The sequence below is a fragment of the Gadus morhua genome, chromosome 1 (assembly GCF_902167405.1).
Source record: "Gadus morhua chromosome 1, gadMor3.0, whole genome shotgun sequence".
Lineage (NCBI taxonomy): Eukaryota > Metazoa > Chordata > Actinopteri > Gadiformes > Gadidae > Gadus > Gadus morhua.
In genome coordinates, this window is record NC_044048.1 from 14,930,158 (window position 1) to 14,940,398 (window position 10,241).

Here is a 10,241-nt window from a genome sequence, read left to right on the forward strand (position 1 = left end):
GGGCTAACTTTTTCATTGAGAACATAATTATCTAAGCAATAGAGGTCTTTCCTGAAGTCATCTTGTAACCTTACAATGACCTCACTTGGCCAACACCTATACCTATAGCTCCATAAAAAAGGAATGGAGAGCAATATAGTTTACGTGACATGACAAGACTAGCCAAGGGGCAGTTATAAACATTAATGTTACCATTAGAGAACCTCTTAATAACCTAAGTGTTCATCACTTTCCGGCACATATCCCATGGGGGTGGGGGGAGAGATTTTCAACGCAAAACCGTATGGGATGGGCTAGTTATTACAACCAATGTTTCAGTGGCTTTCCTGTGCACATAATCAGTGCTGATCTATTTCATGAATCCACATATTTGGGACTATTGAATTTCCTCAAACATATCCCTGAAAAGGGGGTTTATGCCGGGAAAAAAGGGAGGGCAGCAGTGTGCATTGAGTGTGTTGAGGTGTACGTGTGTGGCAAGCGATGGAAGGCATGCAAGCAGGCCTGTAGGTTGTGGCATGCAGCACTGGGAGAATGTGGACTCATGTCGGCACACGCAGAGTTCTGCTGCTGTACCAGCTGTGCTCAACAGCCTCCTCCTTTTGTCTGGCGCAAACGCAACGTGTGCCGAAGCTGAACGAAATGGATGCTTTATAATGACGCTGTTTTGAGGGTGAGATGTTTTGCCAAATTCCCCAAAATCTGCACCTTAAGTCGGTTCGGCACATGTTCACATGCGTGTCCAAGGCTACTGAGCGCAAATCTGTTCCAATTCCTGGAGGATTGCTATGAAACCACAAGGGCAAATTCTATGCGTTGACTCAACTGTAAATCACGCCTTATGAGGGACATCCACCGTTATTGTGTATGTGCAAGAGAAGAAGTGCAAGGCTGAACCGAAAGATGCACTCATTCATTCCGACATGGTGTAGGCCGGAAGTGTTTAAGGAGCTAATCTTCCATACATCACGCGGACTCGCGGAAGCCCCTTCCCTTAAACCCCTCCCCCCTCCCAAACAGGGGGGGGGGGACAGCAGCAGCAGTCAGGCACCAGGAGGGCTCAGCTCTCCAGCCTCCACGCAGACCCTCCTAGGTCCTCCCCACTCGCCCCAGGGCATGCGCTCCCTATGTGCCCGTGAGCTTGGAGGAGCCCCTCTTCAGGCCGGGTACACACGCATTGTCCCCCGTGCCGGCAGGACGGCCTCTCTCTCCTGGGGCTATGACTCAACAAAGCCCTGTTTGCTAAGCTGACTCTTTGACCAATTATCTGGACGGGTAAGGAAACAGGGGGGAGGATGGAGGGGAGGAGGAAGGGAGGGGGGGGGTGTATCCTGGGGTAGGAGTCTATTGGGCAGAACTTCCCCACTGTTCAAACTGTGGAATGAGGCCGGTGTTTGCACTACTGTGCTCCACTACCCCTCGGGGTCCTCATTGACTCTGAATAGAGTTTTATAGCGCTCAGGTAGCCGGTCTCAGATGGCACAGCACCACCCCCTCCCCCCCCCCTCCCCCCCCCCCCCCCCCCCCCCCCCCCCCCCCCCCCCCCCCCCCCACTCTCTTCTCACTTCAAACCCTGTCGGCCTAAATCGCCAAATTAAACTGCTGTTAGGCACCATAATACCCCCACAGGGAATACAATGGTTACACCAGCCAAAAATGGAAAATAAAATAAAGGACTTTATTGAAAGCGGACGCCTGTAGCTGTACTGTAGTCATCAAGAATCTAGGCTGCTGCCCTTTCCCCAACACCATTCCCCCCCGTTAGTGAAGTCAGGGGACAGTCTTGCAGCAGTCTAAACTGGGAGATCGCAGGGCCCAAAGTGTCAACAGTGCTGCTGCTGCTGCTGCTGGTTCTGATGTCATAGAGTTGAAAGAGGTTGGTTACACTGTGTTCATGCTATGAAGGGTGACTCACAGAAAGCATCACTGTTGTACAATTTCATCCTTGAACGAGCTAAATACTGTGTAAGATGGTGGGTTTAAGTCAAGCACTATTGTCATTTAAAGTAACACTGTTAAAAGGAACAGTGCATTGAGTCATTTACAATAGAGGTAGGTACATTATTGAATATAAGTAACTGTCAAAGCCATAGTGACACTTTTAAGCAAGTTTCGATTAAAAAGTCTGTCATCACTTGTCATAAATGCATTAAGCAGATTCTCGAAGATGAGCTTATCAATTAGTTTTCAGTTTTACTTTCATTCAGGCAGTGGTAGAAGTGGGTGGGGTGGTCATCTTCTAATATACTAGATAATTTATGCATGCACTATAGGGCTGTTATGATGATCTAAATCTAAAGTTGTTGGGTGCAACAACATAGGACTTTGAGGTTCCACCTTATTGAAACCATATGTTAGGTTCACCAACCCTCAAAACATTATCTATTAGTCAAAGACTGTTTGCTCCTTGGAATTGCAGAAAACTTAAAGGCAAAGAACATTGATTTTTCAGAAAGTCCTCAGACCAAATCTGTATCAAACATTCGAGACATCAAATAAGTTCAGGGGGGGAAATACATTTCCTGGCAACGTTTAAATGGGTTTGCACCTGAAATGAAATGGGACTATATGGCCCAGCTTTTTAGGTGTTGGGGAGGTGACGGTTGAGGGGTGAGAGTCCAGCCATGATCGCAGAAGAAGGAGGAGGATAACCTTTTCTCAGCACCAAACGAATGGCTCTCTTCTTTATGATTTATGGAACACATACAGAGGTGTATGTAGCCTACACCGTATGGCGCATATTTCCTAAACATTAGCCTACATGGTATAACATCTAATAGACAGATCTTTGCATCAAGTGAAAAATTGAACTAGGCAACTTGCAATTTAACTGCTATTTGATCGTCTCTAGACATGTGGCGTGATTAAACAGAAGTCAGCCTGCATGTTTGGCATACATGCTTGAGTTAGGAAAACATTATAAAACAAATGTATCATGTCCTAACCACTGAATGTCCAAGCGATGCAAGGTGTAGCAATACACTGCTTTTTATTAACAGGCTATCTATCTATTTTTACACTGAAAAAAGTGAGGGTCTCGAAGACCCTTGGGATAGCTTCCTATGAATAGCAGTCTCTATGGACAGAGCAGCCTCAGTCAAGCCGATGTTTTAGTCAAATTACTTTGACTAACAAGCGACTGTATAGTAAAGCCCGAAACGCGTGTGGTTTTGAATTGATTCCATAGTCAATGTGCCGGACCGAACCACACAATTTAAAACGTTTAGTAGCCTCAGAGTTTTGCCTATAATAGGAATAACGTCAGTGTGATAGTGATTTGCAGTTGCAACTTGCAACTAAGTTACCCTTTGGAAACTCAAGAATAATGTGAACGCATGCAAAATTAATTAATCAAGTTCATGAAAAGTTTGTAAAACTTTCCCAAATGAAAGTGTACTTACAGTGAGTAGTTGATAAGCAAGTATCAAAGTGAACGTAAGTCCATGGATCCAGCAGATCCGAGTGCCCATTTTCCACCAACCAACCCAGGCTGCACTGCTGGGAAAAGAAAATCAAGGTCCTTCTCTTCTTGCCACTTGGGAAGTGTGTTTCTGTACCTATTCACTTCTTACTATGAAGTTGAAATGGCTTCTCTAGCTCCCACGCCCGGTGGGACTTCATCAACAGGTAGCGATCCCTTAGCAATTTGTTGGAATGAAAATATTTGCAAAGTGCCGTGTATCTAGTGCGTTTATCGGCTCAATGGCTTCACTTTCTTTGGCAGTCCGAAAGTTTGACTGGGCAAAGCACGCGCAAGTCAATGGGAAGTCCGACTCCGGCTGGGGCACAGGACTACTGCCCCGAGTAAAAGGCGGAATGGAATTCAGGGAGTGCTGAAAGACAGCTAATCCCAAAGAGGAGAGACACAGCCTAGACCCTGCCCATGCATTACCAGAAATTTGCAGGCCGATTTGAGACGGATAAGACATTTGTCAGATTGGACGAAATTAACATATCGTAGTTACAATTTTTTTTATAGGCTATATATATAAATACGAGAATAGTGTACTCAGGTGGCCGCGGGAAAGTTTTCTTGATATTTGTCAGCCCTGCAGCCTTAAACATGCCTGATCTGGTAACTGCCTCAAAGACATGCATTCCAAAAAATGCTTTCTAATTCCCTATGGAATTCATCCAACACAACAAACCAAACCCATTGTTTTAGAAGTTCAGAAGATCAAGACATGAGAACACATGTGTGGAAAATTCAGGGTATCTTAGACCAGAGTTAAAATAATTAAAACTTTTATACCAAAAGTGTGGCGCCATCTAGTGGTAATTCGCGCATCAAAACACCTGTATGCTTACTCTATTTAAAAATATGAGAAAATAAATGATTCCTATTATGTTTTGAAGCACTGATTTTTACATTTTAATCTATACATTTTTATTAGGATCTTTCAACAACACAATGCACTTAAAATACAAAGACACATGTTCCCTACAATTTTTTTCTAATTAAGAACTTAAAGAGTCAAAAGACATGTTTGAGGATACAAAGTTGAAGAGCGACGAATTCCAAACATTGCAATTCAAATCACAAAAATATAGGGTTTGTGAGTTTTTTTGCTGAATACTACTGACTTATTCCAAGGGGGTTCTGCCTGAGGCTTGCTGATTTTAGACAGTGAGAGCAAAATGGATGAATCATGGACCAGAATGGTGTGTTTATGGGACTCCTCCCTACCCCCTGCTAGCAAAAAATAAAACACAAATACTTGGAAAATAGATTATCAAATCTGCTTGCAATTCACAGCCTCAAGGAGGTCCTGAAAGCAATTCGTGAAATACGATGTTGATTGTTAGTTTATCTGATTTAAAACTGGGCCTGTTGAACATCTATTACATCCATATTGACAACACCCTACATGGTCAACTGAATTTGTGTTGGCGACGAGCAGATACACAAAGCTAATTTCTTCCCATCTTACAGCAATAAACAGGCAGGGGAAAGTTAGTATGTGCTGCCAAAGTGTGCCATGCAATCCAAAGGTTAGGTTTTCTGAACCCATTTGAAAATGAGGACCCTATATCATTTCAAATTGTTAGGTGTGAGATAGCTGATAGATGCAAAGTAAGCTTTCAACAAGATGACGTAAATTACGTGACAAAATATGCCTGACCATTTTTTATTTGCAGTAATATAAACATTTAGATGTGGCTCGAAGGACAAAAACATTTAAAGATCCCAACATTTTCTGCTCTTTCTGTAGTATACTCTTTCTGTCATTTTTTGACTCACCTTGGGTGAGTTCAAAATACTACAGAAGAGTATACTTTAGAAAGAGAATAATACTACAGTACAGAAAGTGGTCTGTGTTGCCAGCTGGATCGGGAGCATGCAGCTGGGGGAACCTCACGAGAAGCAAATGTTCCACCACAACAATTTGCTTCATACTTTGGTGTCAACAACCTTGAAGTCATAGTCCTAGATGACTATGTCTTACAGTATCAGAGACCGTTAGTGAGGTGACAGTTAGTCCGTTTATAGAAATAAAGACAACGTCAAATGTATCTTTGCAATGGATTGTCATTTCAGCTTTTTTGTGCCACTAAGCAAGTAAAACAATACATAATACGTGTATAAGGCCAGTTCTCATACTTTTCATAAAGACTGCAGCTGCATGTAAATTTATCACTGCAGCCATCACTTTTATTATGATGTATTGATTTATAACTCGATATGGCTCGATCAACCCAGAATTTATTCCCCTCCAAATTCATTAGGTTTGTGGAGAACATTTTAAAAGAAGTCATGCATTCACATTTTTTTCAATAATAGTGCAGGCTTAAAATTAATATATATGAATATAACGAAGTTTAAGGCAAGTAAATATATTTTATGAATACAACTCTGAATCATAGTTACAGTCTCAGAGGAATTCACTGGCTTCACATAATTAATTGAAAAGGTAACTGTAAAAAAACATTTATAAAATCATATTCATAACCTTCTTTTTAAAACGGGCCCTTATTGATTAGCAATAAAAAAATGTGACAGTTGACAACAGCCATAAAGATGTAAAAAAAAGAGAGAATAAAATCACCAAAAGAGTGGTGTTACCAAATGACATCAGTGGTGGCAATAATGTCAGGCAGGAGTTTGTCCCTGGGATTGGGTTTGAAAGTAGAGAAGTTTCCGTAGGAAGTTAAAGGAGCCAGGCATCTGCTTATAGAGGCCCTTGGCCGAGTTCTGAGATACCTCGTTGTTAACCTAAAACAACACCAACAACATAGTTCTTCAGGAAATGTCAAAACGAAGCAGCAATTAAATCTTACCAATGCAGCACTATTCCAATGCTTAAACACTGTTAAAATGCTGAAAAGGAAATGGACACGGAAACAACACCCACACTCATTTGAAATTGAAATAATGATACATGAAATTGTGCTTGGTCCATCGAGAGACATGTATAATGTAAGACGATAACACATTAATAAAACTGTATCAAAGCTCACCATCATCAACATGGTGACTAGGTCATTTGCGTCAGCATTTTCCTCCAGAATGTTGTCCAGTATCTCTACGTACCAGGAGCCTGAGAGAGGGTCTCTCCAGGACACAAAGCCTATGCAAGGAGATATTAATCCAAAACAGCCCCACACTCAATGAAATATATTGTTTTATATCGCACTATATCTCAAGCCAAACCAAATGACTCTAAATCTCTGTTGACAAAAACATAGGTTAACACAAATAAAATGATAAACAGTGCATATCCTGCACAACGAAATCCATTCCATACACACACTTAAATACCCAAACAATTTAATCGAGACACAATGAAGTCCATACACACACACACACACACACACACACACACACACACACACACACACACACACACACACACACACACACACACACACACACACACACACACACACACACACACACACACACACACACAACCCACCAGGGAAGGTGGAGTAGGAGACGAGGATGTCGCTGGGCGTGGGCAGGGTGGCTCTGGCATCGGGTTCATCTGACGTGCTTATGGAGTCGCTGCTGGATGACATGGGCATGGCGTCCGTCTGGTCGTCCGCTCCGCCCATGTAGGGCTCGACCTCGTCAGGAGACACTTCGAAACCTGTGTCCTTCTCGCCTGTTAATGAAGAGATAATAATAATAAATCATGCAATAAATAAAAATGCGAGGATTGTCTTTCAGGATCGCTTAGCACTGGAGCACATTATCTCCAACCAGAAGACGTAGTATTATCACAGATAGTCCAGAGTTTTAAAATGGGCGGAGGGGCGCATTTTGAGGCCAGATATCCTCCATAAGGAGTTTATTGAAACGTTAAAAAGATTACCTTATTTGAAGATACCCAGTGAGTACGTCAACGAACCGACTGAAAGACCGAGTTCAGCATCATTACCTCCACCGCAGGCCTGGATGAAGAACAGCTTGGGTTTTCCCTGTAGGGATGGGCAATGCTGTCCATTCAGGTAGTTGGTGATGAACTGGACGGGGACAGCAGGTCCATCCACCCCATGTACGGCACCAGGGAAGCGGTTGTGATTCACCTACAAACCGGAAAACAATAACTTCCAGGTTTATAGAGATCCAGCAGTCAAGGCCCAGTGGATTGATGCGATACAAAAGCATGACAGGCCATTTACTTTTTGGACATGTATTTTAAGGTAGGAAGGTAAAGTATAGAACAACATAGCAGTCACCTAGCATCCCCTAAAGACATCCATAAAGTATAACATATTTGGGTCGGATAGACTACCTTGCTATGCAATACACATGAACAAAAACCGAGAGAAGGGAGATTAAAATTAGTATTGCAACTGTGTAAATGTGTGTTTGTGTACCTCAGTCCCATGAGACAGTATGATGACCACACAGCAGTCAAACTGAGAATGGTCTATCTTTGACAGAACACACAGCTCATGTCTTATTTGCTGAAACATGAAAATCATAAAAACAATTAGTGTGCATCTAGAAATTGTTTATTATAGATAAAAAAGTAAGAAACGAGAAGTGTGATGTGACGGCAAGGCTCACTTTGTATCTCAGGTTTGTCTTCACTCTAACTATGAAGTTCAGTGACTTGAATCTTTTTTCTAGTTTGTCACAATCTACGTTTGAGCCTTTGCGATCACTCAGATCGGCGTTGGGTTCAAACTTCACGTTGTTTATGATCAGGCAGTGTCCACATGGGCTGGCATCCATTTTATAGGTCTGAGGAGAGCACATAGAGAGAGCATGAAGTCATTAATGAGATAAATATTATTGTCAACTTGTAAACATGTCTAATGTGGTGTAAACAACATTTACCTGAATACTATCTTTCCTTGTTCTCCTTGGTGGCCGTGGTATTCTGTACTCGCTTTCTGGCGCTGGGAAAAATAAAATAAAACTTTTTTTAACCAAAAACCAAAGACGACAATCTTATTCTGTTCTATAAATATGATTCTCACATGGGCTTGGAGAGTCGCTAGGTCTCTGGATTGGATAGATCGGAGCAATGTCTTTTCGAGGCCTATCAACATTCATAGGCGATGCTATTGGAAAAACAAAACACAATAAAGTGAACATTCAAAGTTGTTGTTATCTATTATCGCTGGTGTCCAAAGAAAGAAATACATACAGACAGGTAGAGGTTGGAGAACAGGGCGGATGTCTTCCAGGGCCGTCGGGACCAGAGGCTGAACTGGGGCTTCTCCACCCAGCAGGAGCTCTGCCAAGGGGAGCTGCCCTGCATCACGGAGGCACTGGATGAAACATGGGAAAGCCTGGGAACCACGTTTCTCTAGATCACAGAGTAGCTGCCTGGCCTGGTCCCGCCGGGTTCCGGAGTTCTGGAGGGAGACAGATTTAAGTTCACTACATATATAGACTGATCAACGACGCTGAAGTTGGCATCCGATTCGCAGCATCCGATTCGGCTTGAAAACCACTTAGAATCTTCAAATCGGTCCTGATTGAAAACCACTACACCTAGACTCTTCAAATCTGGACTACATTATCACAGTGAGGCTCTACATTATGTAAAACATAGTTTCAGATTTGTGAAACCTTTACCCTATTTGTGAAAATGCAATACAGGCTTATTTGAATGTTTTTTAGGGGTCCAGACCGCATTGCATTTTCACAAATAGGTTAAAGGTTTCACAAATCTGAAACTATGTTTTACATAATGTATAGCCTCACTGTGATAATTGAGTCCAGATTTGAAGAGTCTAGGTGTAGTGGTTTTTAATCAGGATCAGTTCTAATGCGGTCTGGACCCCTAAAAAGCATTAAAATGTGCCTTTATTGCATTTTCACAAATAGGGTAAAGGTTTCACAAATCTGAAACTATGTTTTACATAATGTATAGCCTCACTGTGATAATTTAGTCTAGATTTGAAGAGTCTAGGTGTAGTGGTTTTCAATCAGGACCCGTTCTGATGCAGTCGGGACCCCTAAAAAGCATTAAAATGAGCCTGTATTGCATTTTCACAAATAGAAAAAAGGTTTCACAAATCTGTAACTATGTTTATTATAATGTATAGCCTCACTGTGATCATTTAGTCCAGATTTGAAGAGTCTAGGTGTAGTGGTTTTCAATCAGGACCGATTTAAAGTGGACCAGCTGCTGAATCGGATGCTGCGAATCGGATGCCAACTTCAGCGTCGTGACTGATCAGAACCAGAAACCTGGTCCCTTTACTACACCGGTGCCATATTGATGACCAAGAGCACGACGTACTGTCATATCTTGATAAAAATGTTGGAAATCTACCTTAATCTCATCAATCATGTCTTGGGTGAAAATTCCCTTTTCCAGAAGTCCATCGTAGAGCTCTGATGGTTTCAGATCCACAACAAGAGTGACCCTGTTGCGCTGAAGAACACTCCTGTGTTTTGGATCCATTCTGGAGTTCTAAACCAATTGTAAAATAAAGTTTGTAGTCATACAAAATAAAACGCAAGAACTAGCGTACATCCATCGACAGAGAATATCTTGTATGGCAATCCTTCTTTCGATTCGTATCGTTGTTTTGTATTCGCACGGTTGCAGGAGACATTTCCTTGTTTACATCACTCCCTCTTTTGATTGGTTAGCTGTTGGAGTCAATAGAAAAAACAAGGGGTGTGTTGGATACACTTGCCGAAGTGAATTCCACTGTACACACATGCCTCTCCCCCGCCATATTGGAGAGGCAAAGTAGCCTGTGAACGTTTATAAGTAAGTGGGCGAACTAGGGTTTTATGGATACCAAGCACTATAACGTTAAAAATG

At 42.2% G+C, this 10,241-nt stretch overlaps 2 protein-coding genes across 11 annotated transcripts in view; both read right to left on the reverse strand.

Moving 5' to 3' along the window:
* hspg2 (heparan sulfate proteoglycan 2) overlaps positions 1-3,828 on the reverse strand; it is a 94,578-nt gene extending 90,750 nt beyond the window's left edge. For all 10 annotated transcript variants that reach the window (XM_030360435.1, XM_030360480.1, XM_030360462.1 and 7 more), the window contains exon 1: positions 3,402-3,828. In XM_030360435.1, coding sequence (XP_030216295.1) covers positions 3,402-3,470 — 69 coding nt within the window. In that variant the 5' untranslated portion in view covers positions 3,471-3,828. The remainder of the gene's footprint in view (positions 1-3,401) is intronic.
* Positions 3,829-5,096: 1,268 nt separating this feature from the next.
* On the reverse strand, positions 5,097-10,062 carry casp9 (caspase 9, apoptosis-related cysteine peptidase). The gene is made up of 10 exons (XM_030360539.1): positions 9,741-10,062; positions 8,604-8,814; positions 8,434-8,517; positions 8,291-8,352; positions 8,018-8,194; positions 7,825-7,914; positions 7,383-7,530; positions 6,918-7,106; positions 6,460-6,569; positions 5,097-6,214 (listed from the first exon to the last, which is right to left on the reverse strand). Exons 1-10 carry the CDS (start codon positions 9,870-9,872, stop codon positions 6,092-6,094), a joined length of 1,326 nt encoding a protein of 441 aa, XP_030216399.1. The 5' UTR covers positions 9,873-10,062; the 3' UTR covers positions 5,097-6,091.
* Between the last annotated feature and the right edge of the window lie 179 nt (positions 10,063-10,241).